The sequence below is a fragment of the Colossoma macropomum genome, unplaced genomic scaffold (genome assembly GCF_904425465.1).
Source record: "Colossoma macropomum unplaced genomic scaffold, Colossoma_macropomum, whole genome shotgun sequence".
Taxonomy (NCBI): Eukaryota; Metazoa; Chordata; class Actinopteri; order Characiformes; family Serrasalmidae; genus Colossoma; species Colossoma macropomum.
In genome coordinates this window covers 16,096,978-16,118,382 of record NW_023494787.1, presented here as the reverse complement: position 1 = coordinate 16,118,382, position 21,405 = coordinate 16,096,978, and the positions used below count along the sequence as shown (strand labels likewise).

At 39.5% G+C, this 21,405-nt stretch overlaps 1 protein-coding gene across 5 annotated transcripts in view; it reads left to right on the top strand.

The window, feature by feature from the left end:
- col16a1 (collagen, type XVI, alpha 1) overlaps positions 1 to 21,405 on the top strand; it is a 134,208-nt gene that overhangs the window by 109,720 nt on the left and 3,083 nt on the right. For all 5 annotated transcript variants that reach the window (XM_036566251.1, XM_036566253.1, XM_036566249.1 and 2 more), the window contains 26 exons: positions 270 to 389; positions 692 to 733; positions 877 to 954; positions 3,441 to 3,485; positions 4,080 to 4,124; positions 7,006 to 7,059; positions 7,247 to 7,300; positions 9,009 to 9,062; positions 9,166 to 9,210; positions 9,388 to 9,441; positions 9,687 to 9,722; positions 9,808 to 9,870; positions 11,640 to 11,711; positions 11,983 to 12,036; positions 12,816 to 12,860; positions 13,092 to 13,136; positions 13,289 to 13,342; positions 14,341 to 14,394; positions 14,490 to 14,540; positions 14,640 to 14,729; positions 14,843 to 14,878; positions 15,051 to 15,095; positions 17,980 to 18,177; positions 18,364 to 18,427; positions 20,171 to 20,347; positions 20,440 to 20,517. In XM_036566251.1, coding sequence (XP_036422144.1) covers positions 270 to 389; positions 692 to 733; positions 877 to 954; positions 3,441 to 3,485; positions 4,080 to 4,124; positions 7,006 to 7,059; positions 7,247 to 7,300; positions 9,009 to 9,062; positions 9,166 to 9,210; positions 9,388 to 9,441; positions 9,687 to 9,722; positions 9,808 to 9,870; positions 11,640 to 11,711; positions 11,983 to 12,036; positions 12,816 to 12,860; positions 13,092 to 13,136; positions 13,289 to 13,342; positions 14,341 to 14,394; positions 14,490 to 14,540; positions 14,640 to 14,729; positions 14,843 to 14,878; positions 15,051 to 15,095; positions 17,980 to 18,177; positions 18,364 to 18,427; positions 20,171 to 20,347; positions 20,440 to 20,517 — 1,753 coding nt within the window. The remainder of the gene's footprint in view (positions 1 to 269; positions 390 to 691; positions 734 to 876; positions 955 to 3,440; positions 3,486 to 4,079; positions 4,125 to 7,005; positions 7,060 to 7,246; positions 7,301 to 9,008; positions 9,063 to 9,165; positions 9,211 to 9,387; positions 9,442 to 9,686; positions 9,723 to 9,807; positions 9,871 to 11,639; positions 11,712 to 11,982; positions 12,037 to 12,815; positions 12,861 to 13,091; positions 13,137 to 13,288; positions 13,343 to 14,340; positions 14,395 to 14,489; positions 14,541 to 14,639; positions 14,730 to 14,842; positions 14,879 to 15,050; positions 15,096 to 17,979; positions 18,178 to 18,363; positions 18,428 to 20,170; positions 20,348 to 20,439; positions 20,518 to 21,405) is intronic.

Genomic DNA, 21,405 nt, shown 5'->3' with positions numbered 1-21,405 from the left:
TGTCGATTCTATTGACATCATTTCCGTTAGCAACATTAGCCTCATAGCTCCAGCGGTAAACTAAAGAAGCAAAAAAACATGTTTTGGTTGATCGACTACATTTGGAATGAGTGGAAAATTGTGTGCGTTTTTCCATCACACTGCTCCTTTAAGTCTTAAAATGGTTAATTGAATCATACGTTTGCAGTTTAAGGTGTTGAAAGCAGACTCCTAACAATGTGTGTGTATTTGCTAATATGTGCGTGTGACATGCGTGTGCTCTGCTGTAGGTGGTGTGTGGCGACTGTTCCCAAGGCCTGCCAGGCGTGCCTGGCGTGCCTGACTCCACTAAGGTTGACAAGGCAGAGCAGGGCAAGCCTGGCGTCATTTCCATAGATGGCTGCGAGCGGGTGAGGGGGGCTTTTAGTGTGGCTTTCTTTTTTCATTCAGAGTGTTTTTTGGGGTTCTGTTGGCGTGGCTGTTTTAACTTTCTTTTTGATATTGTACTTGAAAGCTGCAACATCCTGCATTATCAAGACATAGATGATGCAAGCGTTGATACGAAGTGTGTTATTTTGCAGCCGGCCGTCCAACAAACATTCAAATTAGCTTCTGGTCACGCTTCTTACTTGATATAACGTTGCGCAGGTTGGAATCATTTTGCAGTTGCATATGAATGAGCTTGTAATACAATCTCTGCTTGTTTTCACAGTGTCTCGAGAGGCTGCAGCAAGAGGAACCACCTAGAGGGCCTGTGAGTGTACGCAAAGCTATCCGGAAGCTATCTTTAACCACAGCGTTCTTTCATCCTGCGAAACAGCCATTGCCTCAGCATGTCCTTAAGTCAACCTAGGATGTTTGTAATGTAGTGTCCTGTGTCTGTTTAATCTCTTCTAGGCTAGCAGCAACAATGCTTGCACAGGTGTTCCAGGGACGCCTGGTATCCCAGGGCAACCAGGCATCAAAGGAGATCCGGTGAGAGAGAGTGCTCGGCAAGACGTGCCAATTTTGCACTGTCACGATAGAGGCTTATTCATTATCAGTACATTAATGCCGTGTCTTTTGTGGCTTCAACATATGGTTACTTGTTGGAGAAGGAGAGCTCTTGGCATAGTTGCCCTGTACAATATGTTTTCTGTATTATTCCTTTACAGTACAGTATTTGCATGCTAAATGTTTACTGTAAGGGCTGGCCCTGATAATCTAAAAAGTATTTATTTGTTACACTGGTATTCGATTCTACATTTAGTATTCAGTTGCTTTTTCTTTTTTTCAAGCCACATAAATTGTGCTCCACAACACACTACACTACACTACAACACAGTTAATCAGAAAAAAGCCTTTAGATAAAAGTTATTGTTAACCCTTGTGTGGTGTTGGGGACCCATTTTCAATGTTTATCAGAAGAAAAAATTATACATACATACATCATCTAAACCGCTTATCCTTCTGGGTCGCTGGAGCCTATCCCAGCTGTCATTGGGCGGAAGGCAGGATACACCCTGGACAGGTCGCCAGTCCATCGCAGGGCAGACAGACAGACAGACATACACAGTCACACCTAGGGGCAATTCAGCATGTCCAATCAGCCTGACTGCATGTTTTTGGACTGTGGGAGGAAACCCACGCAGACACAGGGAGAACAGGCAAACTCCACACAGAAATGACCCTGGTGACCCGGCCGGGAATCGAACCCAGGCCCTTCTTGCTGTGAGGCGACAGCGCTACCCTGCGCCACCGTGCTGCCCCCAGAAGAAAAAATTATACAATTTATTATTGTTTCAACCTCAGATTCCTTGGCCTTTGCTCATTTTCACACTATTCACCCCCTACACATTTATATTACACATGTGGTGTTGGGGTGAACCCACGGGGAAGAAAAGTATGGAGGTGCTGTGTTCCTTCACTCTGTTGTCCTCTTACATGTCCTGCTGTTAGTGTGTGTGTCTGTGTGTGTCTGTGTGTGTCTTTGTGTGTATGTGTTTGCATGTGTGTACGTGTGTGTGTGTGTGTGTGTGTGTGTGTGTGTGTGTGTGTGTCTGTGTTTGTATATGTGTGCGTGCGTGTGAGGGTGGACAACATGGTCAGGCTGCTGACTGGCTACAGCTGCTAAAGGAGAACCCTACACTGGCCACTTGTGATATTTTAAATATCTGGTATTTTTACATACATTGTTATGACTGTATTGATTTAAAAAAAAAACAGTAACGCGGTGGGTCCACCAGACCACTGAGTAACAAGCACATGAACACCACAACAAGGGTTAATATATGGAAGATTTAGCTGGTTTAGCTGAATACATCATAAATTGCCACACAACAGACTTCACTGCTGTCCATGTTATCACTGAAGCTAAAAGAGCAAAGATGCCTCAGAAAGAAATGCAAAATTTACGGTAACCAGTAAGAGAAGGAACGGCTTCATCTACTGGGCGGGGCACCCGCTGAACTGCTTCTAGGGTGGTCCTCCTCGCATTTCATACAGGCTTGTAGCTTCAAAACCTCCCCAGTCCTCGACTCCGCTGTCTGTGACTCAGCTATGGCTGAGCTCAACTCAGTCTGCATGTCGCCCTCACTGCTGCTTTGCATGTTACAAAAAAAAATAGAGAACTAACGAAATAAAATACACACACACACATTTTCTAAGCCGCTTATACTTCTGGTTCGTGGATGGCTGCTGGAGCCTATCCCAGCGGCCGTCGGGCGGAAGGCAGGATACACCCTGGACAGGTCGCCAGTCCATCGCAGACAAATAAAATAACCTGATAAAATAAATAAAAACAACAAACCCAATAAACTAACACTACAACCATGATGGTGATAAACAAAACAATAGTTCTACTTTATTTCACCCTTATTATCTCATGAAATGAGCTGTATTTGAATGAAAGGGCTACAGTCAGCAGTTTGCATAGCAGCACACTGTGTGCAAGCGCTGAGCTTCAGCCTGTTACTACATTGTTGCTGCCTACTCTATGCATTTTGAACTGCATTAATGAACGTACTTAAAGATAATGTTTTTAGGATTGATTTTGAGTATTCGAGCACTTATTTGAAAACATCAACCGTTATTTGAAGACTGTAAATGCTAATTGGGCCAGCTCTACTTACTTTACATTGTGTTACTTGCATACTTTGCTATATGGTATGTTCTGTAGAGATGCCACTGATGGTATTTCTTCCTGTGGGGTTGCAGTTTTTGAGTAGTTTGAGCATGATAGCCTACTTTCAGATACGTTTATGTCTAAAGTGAAGAGCTTCAGCTAAAAGTAGCTCATTTTTTAGCTTGATAGTTGTTAAAGAAGAATTATGAGCCAAAACATAGTGGTATCGTGCCATCTTTGATGTTACCTGCAGTCTGTTATCTGCATACTCTGGATTTTACAACATATTTTTATGTACATATTGTGTTACTGTTTAATATTTTAACCACTCTGCTCTCCATTGTGTTCTTCTTTCTAGGGCGACAGGGGTGAAAGGGGTATTCCTGGTCTTCCTGGAAACCCTGTAAGTCTGTTCTTGCGTGTTTTTTTCAGCCTGGCATGATTTTTATCACCACTGGAGAATTTTCCCTCTTATTCCTGTGTTTCTTGAAGGAGGATTATTTATTGTATTTACCTCCTTCCCATGGTTTCCACAGACCAGATGTCTCTGGTGCAAACACGGGCCATTACGGAGCAAAAGTGCTCCTGTTTTAGAAGCGGCGCAGATGCTGGAGTGCTCTTCATGCCTTGATTTGGCCATTAACATTTAGTCCCGGAGCGCTCCGCTTGTTTACAGGGGCTACTTTGTTTCAGGTTCAGTGTTTTCAATTAGGAAGGATCAAAAAAAAAGAAAAAAAAAAAAGAAAACGCCCCTTGCTTTTCACAGCAAGGTCACAGAGCCCTCTAGTGGTGGGCTTTAAAATTGCAACTCATTCCATGATTAGGCATTTGATTAACCTGATTTGCAGACAGAGATAAGGACTAATTAAAAGATAAGGCATGGGATATGTCAGTTGGGCACACCTTGCTAATGTTCAATTATCTATTTATTTAATATATTTTTGGCAGAGTGATTATCATTAAGTGCTGCTTTTTTTTTACCCACCTCTTTCTTTAGGGTAATATTGGTTTCCCTGGTCCACAAGGCCCCCCTGGACTACCTGTAAGTGTAGTACACCCTTCACAAATGCATGAATACAAAACACATTGTACACAAACACATTGAAAACATTCTGTCTATCTTACCGTCTGCCAGGCCTCCAATCCTAATCAGAAATTTCATATCTTGCATACTCAATAAATCAGTGTCAAACAGATAAAGAGAATCTTCTCTGTTTTGCCACTTGTTCCATTACCTCTCCCTGCTAAAATGTGTAAAGCTTGAACTGCGAGGTTGTGCTGCTGACAGGCTATTTTCTTCTGCACTGAATGCCTTGTTTTAGCAATGATTTGGGTTCAGTGATGAGTTCAGCATGGATTCTATTTTCCATGTGGCCAGCTTTTTGCCTGGTGTGCACTATCTGTATCCTCTAATTTCCCTCAGTCTCTTTCCAAATCTTTTAAACCTGCCGGCCTGACGAGTGTTGATCTTTTCTCTCATTGTTTGTGGTTTTCCTGTTAGCGCAGCAAAGCAGAACAGTAGGACTGTGGAGCTGATTCTTGTTTTCGGAATTGAAATTTTCTATAGCATTGATCTGCAAATTGACTAAACGTATTACTGAAGCCCTGGGCGGTGTGTTTAGTCAGCAAGCTTTTAGGACAGCAAAGAAGATGCCAAAAACACAGAGCTGTTAAGTGCAATTTGTTTTGTCTTTATCTCCAAGAGATGAAATAGTTACTGGTTTTAATGATAAACTTGATATTAAATGATAAAGAGTATTAAATGCAAATATTAATTATACCAAATTTGATTAAAACAGGGTCACACTGTATGATTCACGCCAAAATGATGTCACAGACAGCAGTCACAGGTTGTGACAGAAGTCTTTGACTGTACGTTAAAGTTTTATTGTGACGTGCACTACGGTGATCGATTTCGTGAATTTGGGCCCAAAGTTACCGTATGACTGAATTCTGTTATGACCCCTGCTGTATTACTGTATGACCCCTGCCAAGATGCACATCTGAAAAAAAACAACCAATGTTAGTATATGTTTGTAAGTGAGAGAAAGAAATAGAAAGAGCAAAAATAAACTGCCACAAATGTGCACATATATATTAGCTTACATACTTAAGTGTGTAGTCAGGGAAGTTTAATTAATTTTACTTAATTTTACATTTTATTAACATATATATGAATTTTCTATAAGGGTTGTACAGATAAAAATAATGCACTACCCTGTAGTAACCCATGGGAACAACATCCTAATGCGTGGTCGCGACTTAGAAAGGCATGGGAATGAGACGCCTTATTAAGTCGTGGCTACGCATTATGATCTCATTCCCTCACCTTACTAAATCATGGCTATGACTTAATTATCATGTTCCCATGCCTTACTAAGTCGTGGCCATGCATGATTTTCATTTATACAGGGTGTCACCATCAGGGCTCTGTAGAGTTGTAATGGTAGCGCCAGAAATTTTGGTCCTACATCTTGCAATTTGACCACAGTGACCATATATGTCATTTTATTAGAATAATTAAGCCAGAGTTTTTGATCAATATGGCTGATTCAATGAAAGGAGCTGGTTCAAAAGCTGCCTTGAAATGGGACAGCTAGCTACCACATAATGGACAGAGAAATGAACCTCTTTACCTCAAGCTTACTTTCTAGAATGGACATTCCATGTTGACCCAGCCACGAACGACTCCAAATTCTCTTTCTTCACCACTTACATCTTTTTTTTTTTTTAACAAAACATTGACATTATTATGTCGAAGGCTTTTTTTGGTTGCCCAGCCCCATTATACATTGAAAAAACAGAATGCACAAAGAGAATAAGAGAATGCATTACACTTTGGTTGTCTTTTCTTTCATTGTAGGCCTATTCTTAGATAATATTTATTGTACATTTAGAAGATCTCAGCGTAACTGATGTCACACAATCTGCCCCAGAATTCGATCAAGTATTCAGTTGCTGCATCTTGTGCGGTGTGACCTGCAATAAATGTATAAGACAGTGTTAGCAGTGATTAGGATGACACATTTCCATAATTATAGTATGAAAGGTAAACAGTCATGCTGGTGGTAATTTAGTATTTGTTCCATTTGTAGTTGATTTTTTGGGTAAAATAAAGAAAGAAATTCAATAAGATGTCTTTAGTGTAATATCTGTTTGTGTTTACCGGTGCTTTTCAAACATTTTCTGTATGTTTTAATTATATTTAAACCATAATAATTTTGGTTATTGATATCATGATAGGGCACAGTATTTTTTCCAAGTACTGAGAACGACCCAAGGACCGACCCATCTTTATAAAAACATCTATGGCTTGGGAGAAATACCACCTTTCTGCACTTCTGACTGCACCCGCTTAGAATTTCCATGACGATTTCTTTGCAGAAGTGATGGCAGAGCACACGCTAAGCGATGTTAGTGACATATCCATGCGTGGCGACTTCTAATGGATAATCTTATCTGCGATTCAGCGCAGGTGCACATATCTTTCATTATGCATCTCCAATAGCCGATGGGCGCATTTTGTCCTGTGATAATAAAGGTAATATCTCTGCATCATTTGTTTGTTTACATGGAATACAGATGACAAGAGAGGAGAGATCAATAATTCATTCACCGCATTACCAGGCCTCGCTTAGGAAGTAAATAATGAGATGGTGTCAGGATCCAGCGTAGCACATTAGCACCGAGCTCGCAGAAATGAGATCTGAACTGCAAGGCAGTCTGGAGGCACCATTATAATCCCCTCAAATCATGATGCAGAACATAGGCTATCTGAGAAAGCTGTAAACAGCCACTTTAAAACTGTGCTTCATGGTCACATTGCTGCAATGGTGCATCCTGTTCACACGTATATTCATGCGCAGTCCATTATTTTGTCATACTTTTTCTCAAATGCCCCTCCATTATCATTTATGTTGCAGGGTCAGCAAGGTGAGAGAGGATCACATGGGCTTCCTGGACTGAAGGGGGAACAGGTAGGTCTGTTTTCTGGCTTTCTTTTTGGGCAGTATCAGGATGCTTTAAAGATCAAAGAGGTTTGAAGGGGTCACATGAGGTTTTTTTTTTCCTCAAGGTTTCTATAAATACTTGTACTTTGTTTTCAAGATCTCTAAGTAAAGCTGTTGACCCTCCACTCCATCATCTCTTTTTTATTCTTAACAGGGACCACCTGGATTACCAGGATACCCAGGAGTTATGGGACAACCTGGACTTCCTGTATGTAGTGTCAACTTATATATATATATTATATATACTGTAATTGCTTTCCTGTCCTAAAGTTTTTTTGTGTTTTTTCCTGTTATCACATTTTGAATTTACAGATCTGACACTGATCCCATACCCAGAGCTGGTAAAGGGTTGAAAATACTAGATTGAATATCAGAGAAAAAAAAATCTGGTCTGGTTCTCTATCAAATTTAACATGAAATACCACATAATGGCTTGAAATGAAATTAAGTAGGTCACATGACAGCACAACTATACTGGAATTATACTACAATTACAGTTACATTTCCTCAAACCCAGTTCAAAAGAAGTTGGGACAGTATGCCAATACAGCAGAAAGCAGTGCTTACTAAATTCTGTTTGACCTGTATTAAATTGAAAGCAAAACAGTACAAAATTTTTGTTACACACTTAAACAAACAAAAAGGTTCTGATATTGTTACACGCTTGACGTCAAAGCAATAGAAGAACTCTTTTTGATGCTATATACAACCATTTTCAGAAATGTTCTGAAATTTAAGCATGAAATGGTTCTATAGAACTATGGGCTTTAGTAAAGATCCCTTGAGAACCATATTTTTTAAGTGTGTATGCTCATTCCAAATTTGATGCCTGCAACATGTTCCAAAAAAGTTGGGACAGGAGCATGTTTGCACTGTTACATCGCATTTCTTATTTTGCCACAACTTAATAATCATTTGGGGACTGAAGACAACAATTGATCCAGTTTTGAAAGTAATATTTTTGCTGTTCTTTTGTTATACAAGTCTTCAGCTGCACAACCATACAGGGCCTTCACTGTCGCATTTTGCACTTCTTAATGCACCATGTGTTTTCTATAGTAGACAGGCGGACCAGCCATGCTGTTTAACACATGCAGAATGCTTCTTGGCATTGTAATGTTGAAATAAGCAGTGACGTCACTTAAAACGACGGCATCTAAAAGGCAGTATATATTGTTTCAAAGTGTGTTCAGTGTTATTGGTGTAACAGTGTAAGTTACTAATACCCCCTCTACCATGAAAGACCTTGAACCTGAGCCCAGAGAAGTCGCTAACGTTTCTGGACATTACGGACGTCTGGAGGCATAAATCGGCCTTAATTTGTATTTGTTGATGCAGTGACAAACTGTGTATATTGATAATGTTTTGTCAAAGTATTCCTAAGCCCATGCGGTGATATTGATCACAGAACCATATTGATTCTTAAGGTAGGGCCGTCTGAGGGGTCAGTGGTCACAGGCATTCAGCTGTGTTTTTTAGCCTTGCAGAGATTTTTCCGGATTCCTTTTAATAATATTATGCACTGCAGTGGGTGAAACACCTGAAATCCTTGCAGAAGCATTTTTGTCAAAGTGGCAAGCCCACGATTCATCTGTAAAGCATTAGGCCTTTCCTGGATGCTCCTTTTATACCCAAGCATGATTATATTAGCTCTTTTATTCCTAGTCTTAAAGTACCCTGTCCCAACTTTGGAACATGTTGCAGGCGTCAGTTTTGGAAGAACCTTATAATAACAAAGAAACAAAGAAGTTAATAACATTTTTGTCCTGTTTTCTTTTAATTACGGGTAAAAGTGGATTTACAATTCACTGCTTTCTGTTTTTCTTTGCATTTTACCCACTGTCCCAACTTTTTTGGAATTGGGTTTGTGTTTTCACTGTAAACTGAATAATGAATTCTTTTGTTTGCTGCTTTAGGGCCTGAAAGGAGAGAGAGGCAGTCCGGGAAGCGTGGGACAAAAAGGAGAATCAGTAAGAAACTTTCTCTGTGCAGCAGATCCCAGAGTCTAATGCAAATGTACACAAGGGAACATTCAAAGAAAACAGGCATCTCAGTTGTGGTTTGCCTCCGCAGGGTCCGCCAGGATCTCCAGGTTACCAGGGACCACAAGGCCCAGCTGTAAGAAAACATCCCCTCTGCCTACAACCACCATCATTAAATCCCCGTCTGTTTGTGCTCATCTGTCTGTTTTATAGTGTATTTTGTGTATACAGATTTCAGCAGTGCTAACGGTTTCTGTGCTGTTATCAGTATGTTTTTATTATGCTCCATGTAAAGATACCTGTGTGCTTATAGGGTCCCAAAGGGGAAGCAGGAGCAGCGGGACCCTTGGGACCGAAGGGAGATCAGGTATGAAAACACATTAAAGCAACTCTTACCAAACAACTTTTATCTTAAAAGACTTATATAGCTGCGTTATCTCTTGATACCACTTACTTTAAAAATATCAAAGCTGCTTATCTCTGTTGCTTTTCTCAACATATTTATAGCTCCGGCAAAACAAAAAATAAGAATCCCAAGAGTCTGAACAGCGTTGTAGTTACAGGTACAGAACACTTAGTAAGAACTGTTTCTGTTATTTTGTTTCGATGTAGGGCTTCCCAGGACCACCAGGGTTCCCTGGACAACAGGTAGAACATACTTAATAAGATTTAACAGTCATTGTATGGCTTTCCTGCGTATGTTCCATAGTCTAACTGCTGAATGTCTTTTCAGGGACAACCAGGGTTCCCAGGAAAAGTTGGACCTACCGGACCACCAGGATCAAAAGCAGAGCCGGCAAGTGCCAATTTTGACACTGTGCAAAAGTCAGAGACCATCTTTCATTTTTTCAAAATAGCCTTTAAGTACAAATTATTCATTTCACATGAGAAATATTGTATAAGGATGGGAACATCCAAAGAAAAATAATTGAAAAAAGTTGTCCTAATAGTGTTATTAAAAGATGGATAGAAAACGGGACTCCTAGCAACTTGCAAGACCTGGTAGCCCACCAAAACTGTCCCCATCAGATGAACATACTTAAAGCTTTAATATTTGAGAGAGAGGAGAAAATCAAGCTCCACTTTTGCTTAAGATCTGAAAAAATCCACAGGTGTTTCTGTCCATCCTTCCACTGTGAGAGAACAGCTCAATGCTTTATTTTTAAAGGATATGTAGCTGCCAAGAAGCCCTCACTGTGAGAAGGGAATGATAATAATAACAATAATATCTTTATTTTATAGAGCACTTTTCATACCAGTGGCAGCTCAAAGATCTTCACAGACAGGTGCTAATGGTTTACAGTAATAGACAAGACAATGACAGATCAAGTTAAAAATAAAAAACAAAGACACGTCGAATTTTAATTGAACACTCAGTTAAAGAGATGTTTTCAAATGTTTCTCAAACTTGTGATCTGAGCTTGACTGTCTAATGAAAAGTGGAATTGAGCTCCACAGTTTAGAAGCATAATAACTGAACGAGGCCTCTCCGTGTTTTCTGTATTTTACGGAACGTATTTAAAGAAGGCTAGAACACACAGACATTCTGTGATGTAAGCGGGAGATTTAAGATCATTTAGAGCCTTAAAAACTAAGAGCAGAACTTCAAAATCTGTCCTAAAAGACACAGGTAACCAGTGCAGTTCTTTGAAAAATAAATAAAACATATAGATAGAAAGAAAATGTAGAAAATGTATAAATCAAACAAAAACATCACTGCTGTTCTCAAAACAATGGACAGACAACTTCAGAGTCCAGACCTCAACATCACTGAGTGTATTTGGGATTACTTGGATCGCGAGAACAGAAAATGCAACCAACTTCTAAGACTGAACTTTGGAAGTGTGGAAAAATATCCCTGCAGATTTCTTTGAAAAACTGAAAGTGAGTCTCCTGAAAAGAATGGAAGCTATAACAAAGACAAAGTGTGAACACACTAAATACTGAAAAATGACATTATGTTTTGTTGTTGAGGCTACTTGGTAATTTTATGTAAAGTAAGAATATGTAAAAAATGAATAACTTAATGTCTGTTATGACTGGAATTCAAGTAAATGAAGAATGGTCTCTTTTGCACTTTTGCACAGTACTGTATCTAATCTATATGAGCATTTGGTGCCAAATAAGTAAAAATATGCTGGCACAATGAAAACGCATGTTTATTCAAAATTCATCTACACATAGAGTTTGTCTCTCACTCTTATACCATATACACATACTGACAGGTTCAGCAGGATTGGGTTACACAATGTGTTATTTGGTAATTGTTATCAAGGTATTGACCTTTATCATGATAATAGCACCTATACGGAAACAAGGCCTTAAACCAATCACTTTACTTCTAAATTCATTTTTAATAGATATGGTATATCGCAATTTCAATACAGCAGAATAATAAGAATAATATATATATATATATATATACTATATATCTGTAATCTGTAGCTCTGCTGCTGGAATGCATATCACATCTATAGTCTGGGATGATTTAATTGACAGAAATCTCCTAGTTGACAGTTCACTGGATTCTTGAATAATTGATTCTGTGCTGTATCTCTCCTGCAGGGCAGCCCTGGAGCCCAAGGCCCACAGGGACCCCCAGGCCCTCCCGGATCTGCAGGACGCCCAGGCATGCCGGTGAGGGCACAGACCCAGGACGATCTGTAAATCTGTGGCATCTGTAAAGCTAATGTAGCGTCTGTGCCTGTGTGGGAGGCTGGGAGCAAGGCCAGCTCCACAGCCTCAGGAGAATAGCCCTACCCTGGCACAGAGTCCAAGAAAGGCATTTAGTGAAGATGTACACTACACAATGTCTCTACCTGCAAGAACTCAGCTCTGCGGTTTTATTTTCCACTTATGCATACTTCTTTATAAACGTATATGTTTGTCTTTGTCTGTCTTTTTGTAGGGTCCTCCTGGGTTAGAAGGAAACGATGGAAAGGACGGAAAACCAGGACCACGGGTCAGATGATATTTCAAATGTTTTAGTTTAGATTTTGCTTCTTGATTCAGTTGCATTGATTAAACTGCATTAGCAATACATATCATCACATGGCTTGTGGGGTCACATTACTTTGTTACTTGTGGAGCTACGGAGTTGTATGCAAATGTTTTGGCAACCCTGGTCAAATAACATGTTTTGTTGCTTTAGTGAAAAAAGTTACACATCCTCTACAGAGAACTCACTTCTGCACAATTTAATGCAAAATTATTTGCTGGGAAAAAATAAAACATCAAGTTTGGCATGTGCAAAATGTATGGCACAAGTCTTATGGCACATATATTTAATTTTTTTAGCATTAGCATTTAGCATTTCAGCATTAAACTCAGTGAATAAATGAAGTGTGTTTGCCGTAGAGGACGTGTTAAATTATTTTCACTTAGAAGATCATCAAAACACATAATTCGACCAGGGGTGCTGTACTTCTAGCACATTTATAAGCACACTTCCTTTAGCATTTTAATTTTTAGCGTGGCTTTCGTAAGATTTTTATGACTGCTTTAAAAGTAAATTTTCCATTTTTTTTACTGTTTTGCTGTTTTACTGTACTACTTTGTCCTCATTGCTACTTTATGACAAATGCATTGTTTTGTTCACTGTATTTCCATGTTTTTCACATTTATTTTTAAATGATGTCTTTCTATTAAAGCCTTTCTTTTTAGCACTTTGAGCAAGGAGTATATAAATATTGTTATTTTTATAATAATAATTATTATTACTTCTGTCTCTTCAACTCGCAGGGTGATCCAGGTCCAGCTGGCCCTATTGGACCCAGGGGAATACCGGTATGAACAAGAATCTGTCTATATGTTTCTAATTTTATCTTCCCATTTCTTTGAAGATGTTCCGTCATAGTTGAACCGGTTGAGGCAGTTCTCAATGTGGCTCCTATTTCTGGAATATCTAAACAAATGGAAACATTGGGTGTCTGGATGTTGATTTTGTCTTCTCGAACGTACGGATTTAGACTTGTTCTGTATGCTGTGTAGCTCTGATTATGTTATTTCTCATGGCAGGGATTCAAGGGCTTAAAGGGTCATACAGGCCTCCCAGGACAAAAGGTAGAAGAGTCTTCTTCACCATTTTCATGCAGATGAAGTGAACACTTTAAAACTAGTACCTTTTCTTTGTGGTCCTTTTTCTCTCTGTTTGCTGCTTCATCTCTTCGTCCCTGTTTTTTGCGTCTTCATCTCTCTTTCTTTGTGCTCTTCAGGGAGATATTGGACCTCAGGGTCCACCTGGGACAGCGGGAAGACCAGGGCTTGAGGTGAGCTCTATTATAGCTGTCCATAAAGCTTTATACTCAAGAGGGGAAGTGGTGTAGGGTTGAAACGATTCCATAAACCTTGGTTTTTCCACTAAAATCAATTCAAAAGTAACTGTAAACAGCAGTCTTTTAAAGCGATAGTTCAGTGAAAGATTTTCCCATCTACCCCAAATCTCGATCAGCATGTCGTCATGTAATTTAAACATGACTGCTGTCTTTTACGTTGTGTGGAAATTTCATGATGAATGGACCAGCAGAAATGCTCTAAAATCACTTTACATTAACTTACATTAAAAGCTAAGAATATTTTTGCCTTCTCTTGTAAAGTTACTGTTTCGGAAATACATTTTTCTTTGGACAGTGAATATATTTAGTGTCCAAACTCTGCTTCTTTTGCTTTCACTGGAGCTACAAGGCTAATGTAGCTTTTTAAATGTTTCTGACAGTATATGGCATAATGTTATTTATAAAAATGGACCAACTTATGTGGACAGCTGGTGATAGTAGCCACAGTGAAGACCCAGTTTTGTCTGTTGTATTGTCCATTTTAGAACAAAAGTTGTGTAAATTTGATTTTTGAACTACCACTTAAAATCACTGAGGAGGGTAACAGCTGTCTACAATTACATTTTAATGCATCTTACTCTGATTCAAGTTTAAAATAGCCTATAAATCACTGCTGTCGGAACATAACCTCGTTTTTCAGTTTTTGACATAATTTGAAAATGCCTGTTGCCCTTTACATTCTTTATAAATTTCATGATGAATGGACCAAAAGAAACAGCCCAAAATGACCTGGAAAAAACTCTGGTTCCATTGACTTACATTAAAGGTAAAGTATGTTTTTCTCTTCTCCTGTAAAGTTACCATTTTGGAGATACGAGGTTTTGTTCCGACAACATCGATATACTTTAGCGAAGTATTCTGTTCCAGAATCATTGGTTTTATTTGCTCGCATGATCAATTTGACCTCCACCTTCCTTGGCCTGTGTTTTCAGGGTGACCTTGGACCACCAGGGCCACAAGGTCCACCGGGACCACCAGGACATCTGGTAATCCTTTAAGAAGACCTTCCTTGTGTTCTTCCTTTATTTATTATAATCCACAAAAATATGTGGACATGAATTGTTTGTAATTCACTCTACAGGGTGCTGCAGGCCCCCCAGGTCCACCAGGGCAAGCTGGATCTCCTGGCGTGGTGAGTAAGACAAACAAAACTGTTCACTGTGCCAATAAAATCCCACCCTGCTGGTTTTCATCCTGATCCAACTGACTCTGTCCTCCTGTCAATCGGCAGGGCATTAAAGGTGACAAGGGCGAGGCAGGAGAGAGAGGGCTGGCAGGAATGCCTGGGTCTCCAGGGGCCCCTGGGCATCCAGGACAGATGGTCTGTACTTGCAATTCATTACAAATTTGTGACCCACACACTTTAACCTCTGTGTTTCAGTCTTAATACTCTGGAAAAACTATTTAAAAAGTTTAATATTTTTCTGTACTCAGGGAGAACCAGGCAGCGACGGTGCTGTGGGAAAAGATGTAAGTCATGTTTGATCAGTTTAATTGATCAGAACATTTGATTGATCAGAACAACCTAGTTCAGTCACTAAATTAACATCTGCCCGTTTATCATGCTGATATTGCACATTTCCAAATAATACAAAGATTTAAACTGAATAATTCTTCTTTTTGTCCTAAATCTGCTTCTCAGGGAACACCAGGCCTGCCAGGGGAGATCGGTTCACAGGGACAGAAGGTGAGTCTGTTCTGTTGTTTTAAGGCACTGTGGAAGAAAAAAAACACAGGGGAATAGAGGTGAAAATACAGAAAAAGGCTGTTTATCCTGTTATTTCCATCTTATTTCACACCATCATATCCCATTTGGGAATGTAATAGTATTATTTTTTAAATTACTCTTAGATTTTACAAATAACAGCTAATCCATTAAAAATAGATCTGTTTAGGGCAAACGTTTGTGGATAATTAGTGCAACTGTGTTAATATTGCTGCTGCACATTCTCGCACGTTCAAACGTTTGTTAAATGTTAACAGCTCCCTGTAACAGCATTCCAGCTTCCGAGTAGTGCAGTTGTCCAAGAGATTGTAAGTTTGAGTCCTGCCAACATGGCTGGGAGTTCAGGAGATCCTGTGTTAATCTTCACCCTCTCAGTTTGGTAGCATTGCGTGATCTAGGGCAGGGGTTCCCAGTCCCAGTCCTGGTGACTCCATGCTTGGCACATTTTTGTGTATTCCCTGCCAGCAAGTACCTTGTTAATTAGTCAACAAGTTAAATCAGGTGTGCTAAATGAGACAAAGCACTAAAATGTGCAGTGTGGGGTTGCCAGGTGTGGATTGGGAACCCCTGGTCTAGGGAGTCCTACCTAGCTATGGAGTATTTTTACAGGATTGTAGTAAACAAAATGCAGCCTGTTAGACTTGATGCTCAAAGTATTTTCACCCAAGAAAGGAAGCAGAGAGTAATTTGCGATCCGATGTTATCATGAAACATAGCCCATGCTAAACACAATATATTACAATGTTTTGTCTCAACCCTAATCCACTATAGGATTCTCCAATAGTAGGAGGGCATAGTTGTTGTGCTGCATGTGTACTTTATTTTCATTGCATGTGTCTTGACAGTGGTCAAGTAGTGACACTGGTGAACAGTTAACCGACTTAATGCAGTGAAATCTATTTAGGGTACTGAAATGTATTAGGAACGTAAATACTTGGCACTAAGACAACACAATAAATGGTATTTTTATCGGAATTGCGATGAGTTTCCACAAGAAACACTGTTAAACGCTGTGATGACCAAATTATGTGCAGCACAAAAGTGATGTAATTAGATTTGCGAGAATGTGTCATTAGAAGCCTACTAAGTCCTACTAGCCTAGTATGTATTAGTATGTACATTGTATAGACTGCATGGTAAAGCTGCTCTGTGACAACATCTGTTGTAAAAAGCGCTATATAAATAAACGTTGCTTGCTTGCTTGCATGGTAAAATGTATGAAGCAGTATTGGCGCTACTGTCACAACGAATCTGCATCATCATAAGGAGCTTTTTAAGGGGCTATGCATATATATATATATATATACACATACATACATACACATACATACATACATCATCTAAACCGCTTATCCTTCTGGGTCGCGGTGGGGTGCTGGAGCCTATCCCAGCTGTCATTGGGCGGAAGGCAGGATACACCCTGGACAGGTCGCCAGTCCATCGCAGGGCATTGCATATATATATGTTTTTGTAGGCCAACATAACATGAATAGAACAAGCTGTTCAGGGAATCTTGATAGGCTTCAAATTCTCCACAAGAATTTTTAGTAGTCAATTAGTAGTCAAATAGCTTTTGATGTTCCTAAAGTATTTCTATTAGTATTTTGTTATTTTTATTTTGTAGTAGTGAATAGAGCCTTTTTAATTTTGTTAGCTAGATTTCTGCTTACACAGCAAATAAAGTCTGTACTTGTGGCACATTCAGTCAGAGACACACTGCTTTTGTAACAATTTATCACCCCTGATATCAGCATAGTGATAACCAGTAGCTTTATCGATCATCACATTTTATGTCCATATCATGCAGCCCTGCTTTCCACCAGTGTAATGTCTTACACAAGGAATTACTGCAGTATGTACTTTGGTATCAATGTTTTTTACTCATATTTACCCGTCAGCCAGTTTCCTCTGTAACATTATGGAGCAGGATAGCGTCACCCCTGCTTACCCCCCCTCACCCTTTCCTCCCTGAGTTAAGCTACACCTCTCCAGATTTGCCCATTTTCTCAACCATGTAAAGTCACACCTTCATACTGAGTGGCTGTCTCTATCTGTCTTACTGCAGCGCCTACTCTCTCAAACCCACAGCAGGAGCCTGTCAGCGTACAAGCGTTCAGCTGACTTAGTCTCACTAATGCTATTGATGCCGCTGCTTTCGAGTGTGTTAATGTTCATCAGTCCTGCCATGGAGATTAGAGGCTTGTCGTGGAGATTACAGTGCTTGAAGAGCCATGTCATAAAGAACCCATCCGAAGAGAACTTATCAGGTTGAATACTGTATTTAGTCACATACTGCAATTTTAATTACAACCTTTATTATTTAACGTTGTCTTAAGAAGTTTTAATCTGGTACACTACTTTCAGTATACAATGGATGTGCTGGTGTTCTTGGCCAAAAAATGCCAGGAGCTTAATTTATAGAAAATAGTTGCATTTAAATTGCAATTGCAGTATTAGTCAGAAAAATTGCATTTCGATATTTTCCCCAAATACTTCAACCATTACTACAGGTATTTCATATTTATGTATTGTTTTGTCAGTTATTGTTTCTGTGGTCTATATTTCTCTGTTCCTCTGGTCATCTCATATATTAGATGTATTTAAAAAAACTCTAAATTGTACCAAAAGAATCAAATCTTAAAGCATTTAATGATTTCCTAAAGAATTATGATCAAATCCAGTTGTTATGATGTCAGAGATTTATACCTTTACTCTGCATGTGCTCATAACTTTGGTGCCAAGACCTTTCATGGGTAGCAATCGTCTTTGGGTTAATATTTTGTATCTTTTCTTTATTTGCTCCTAATCGCATGCAGGAATCATAACTTGTCCATTGTCCCTTCAGGGTGACGCAGGAACACCAGGACCAAGGGGTCCACCAGGAGAGCGTGGTCGTCCTGGACCACCAGGAGGTGGAGGACCCTACTCCATGAAGGACTCTGGAGGAATAATAGGGCCAGCAGGGCCACGAGGAGAGAGAGGTAGCCCTGGTTCCCCTGGACAGGCTGGTCCCCCTGGACAACCAGGAATGCCAGGAAATGATGTAAGGCCAACTGCCAGCATCTTATCTAAATCAAACTTTATCTGCAGAACTTTGTCTACAAACTTTATCTGAACAAATATAAAATATAATAACTTTTCCAAACGTAGCGTGTGTAAAAATAGACTTGATGGATCTGTTTGGCTGTAGAGAGCAGCACTGTCTATGCGCTATTTTTTCTCTTTTCAGGCTGTTGTCAACTATGAGGAGATCAGGTCTTTCATCAGACAGCAGGTCATAAAGATCTTTGATGGTGAGAGAACCTGCTGTCACTTGGCTTTCACATTATTTTCCTCAAATAAAAAGTAATGACACATTTCTTGGAGAAAACTGAAGTAACAACCCTAAACATGCTCAGACAAGGTCGTTATTCTCTCAAAAGTGGCTCCAGAAATAGAAGGACTTTATTTGCGGGTACATTAGGTATCCTAAGGTAAGCATAAGTTGAGCCGGCATATATAAACTAGACAAACAACATTTAAAACAGGCTTCATTATTAGATATTTAGCGAATGCAATTTCCAATAGCAAGGGAATATGTTAGACATCTTGCCCAGTGACTTTTATTAGTATATTATTGCTTCTGATTCCTGCTTATTGTATGCATGGATTCAACTATGCTAACTGTTCGTATCAGTTACTTCACTAATTGAAACCGTGGTCAAAAATAACAATTGCATAGGACATATAACAATCAATGTACCTAAAGAGATACTGTTTGGTTAATACATGAAAATACTAATGTACTAATATACTGTATCTTATAATAATAGATTACCAAAATGCAATTCTGTCTTAGTCCATGAGATTGTGCTCATTCTTTCTGTTGGAACAAAAGTTTCAGGGAGGATTCTTGAAGCAAGAGCCGCCATGAAAGAATCACACATGGTTGCAGTCATATGGTTTAGGCGAGATGGAAGGGGAACTTATTCCCACTTTATGCAGACAACAGAGACCGGAACCACATTCACAACAGCAGGAAATTCTGCCCATTTCACCTAACTTTAGAAATTATATTTCCCTGCTTCATGATTACAGTGAACTGGCGACTGTATAAAGTGTTAAATAAAGTATATTTTGGGTCTTGTGACTTTTTTTTAGCCTAAACATGCATTTTCTGAGGAGTTTTAAGTTAAAAAAAATAAAAAAACAGTTTTGTTTTGGGTATGTTCAGCCAGCTACATGGTGATTCTGCACAGTCTGCTGTTATTGCCCTGGGAGACTAAGCGGATGATGCAAGACTTATGCAGACAGGAACTATATCACTGTATCGCCCCATTGACTTGAAGAGGCATGCGCTCTTGGTTTGGGTCTTTGATACAATGTTCAGGCAGGAATCAGAAGCACCACTATAATATACCAGTAGAGTATATTATACAATATATCAATCATTATGCAATACAATATATCAATCATCAGGCAAGATTTCTAATATTATATTCATTTGTTATTGTAAATTGCATTTGTTAAATGTATAATGATGGAGCCTGTTTTAAATTTTGTTTGTCTTCTTTATACATTTTATGCATAAAAGCATCTGCTAGATAAATAAATCTGAGTTTTGTTTGATGTGTGTTTTCCTGCAATTAAAAAGGTTTAAGTAAGGTAAAGTGTAAGCTACATTATATGAAACAAATTTTTATTTTGGATAAATAATTTGTGTAATTTTCTGATTGCAACGTCACACTGCAATACACAGCATATCACAAATCTTTAATATCGCAATAGAATTATATCATGACTGAAGTATCACGATAATATTGTATCGTGGGGCCTGTAGTGATTCCCACCCCCATTTGTAAAGTGCTAACAGAGAGAAATATGTGTTGGTTTCTGTTTCATACAGGATGTTAAAATTGCCTGTGTTGTTACCGTTGTGCAATAACAGTCTACACAAAAAATAAGTAAACAAATAAAGCAATGGTCACTTTTATTCTCCCACATATTGTCATAAACCTTAAGGTCTCTCTTTGACTAATGTTCACTTGTCTCCTCAGAGCGAATGGCCTACTACATGTCACGCGTGCAGATGCCAGTGGAGATGGTAGCACCACCTGGCCGACCCGGACCCCCAGGAAAAGATGGAAGCCCAGGAATGCCTGGACCCCCAGGGATACCTGGCCGTCCAGGACAGATCGGGCGGGAGGGTAGATCGGGACCTCTTGGCCCTCCAGGTAAGAGCAGCACTGTCCTAATTTTTCCCAGAATAAACACGAGAATACCCCCAGAGCTCGGTATTCTACTCACCACTGGAATGTGTCTGCAGGCCCGCCTGGTGTAAAGGGAGAGAAAGGAGATAAAGGCGTGGGAGAGATGGGAGATTCCGGACCCCCAGGCGCTCCAGGTGAGAGCTCAGATATGTGTTTGAAGGACTGGGTCAGAATACAGAGAGCACATCCAGCTTCTCTGGGTTACATATATTTGGCCTGTCTTTCATAACGTTTTCACCCAGAGCATCAGGTGCTGTAGATGCTGCCGTCTATACTTGAAGAGAACATCTTATTAAACTTACTAAACCGTGCCGTGTAGCGTTTGTGATAGAAAGGGCCTAGAGATGGTTAAAGGGCTCATATCGTGGAAAACAATTTTTTTTTTTAAATAAAAGAGTTTGATATTGTAAAAGAGTAAACATGTTATTGTTTCAAAACGTGTCATTCCCTCTTCAGTCCATAGAGTCCACATTTAGAAACCAATCTGCAAAGGCAGCTTGTTTTGAAGTAATTGCTTTTCTGATGTCACCCAGTGCTTTTAATTTATTTACCAGTTTAGCTTCTCCCATTAATGTTGAAATTATAAGCAGTGTTTCAGCCCAAGTTTTTTTTAGCAAGGCACGATACAGGGCAGCCAGTCAAAACATAGATCATTTGCATATATTAGTCTTAAAGACAAAGTAACAAAAACAGCCTGTTTAATTTCAAAGGTTACGCTAAATTACCCCTAGGTGTGAATGTGTGTGTGTATATATATGTCTGTGTGTCAGCCCTATGATGGACTGGCAACCTGTCCAGGCTGCCTTCCGCCCAATAACTGCTGGGATAGGCTCCAGCCCCCACCCCCCTCCTGCGACCTGGAAGAATAAGCAGCTTAGAAAGTGTGTGTTTGTGTGTGTGTGTGTGTGTGTGTGTTTTCTGCATGTGTAGTCATTTTGATACAAGTGTTTTTTGTGTTTGCAGCACGTTTATGAGTTTGCTACGTGTTTTTAATTGTACTGTGAACAGGATCTTGTCGGCTG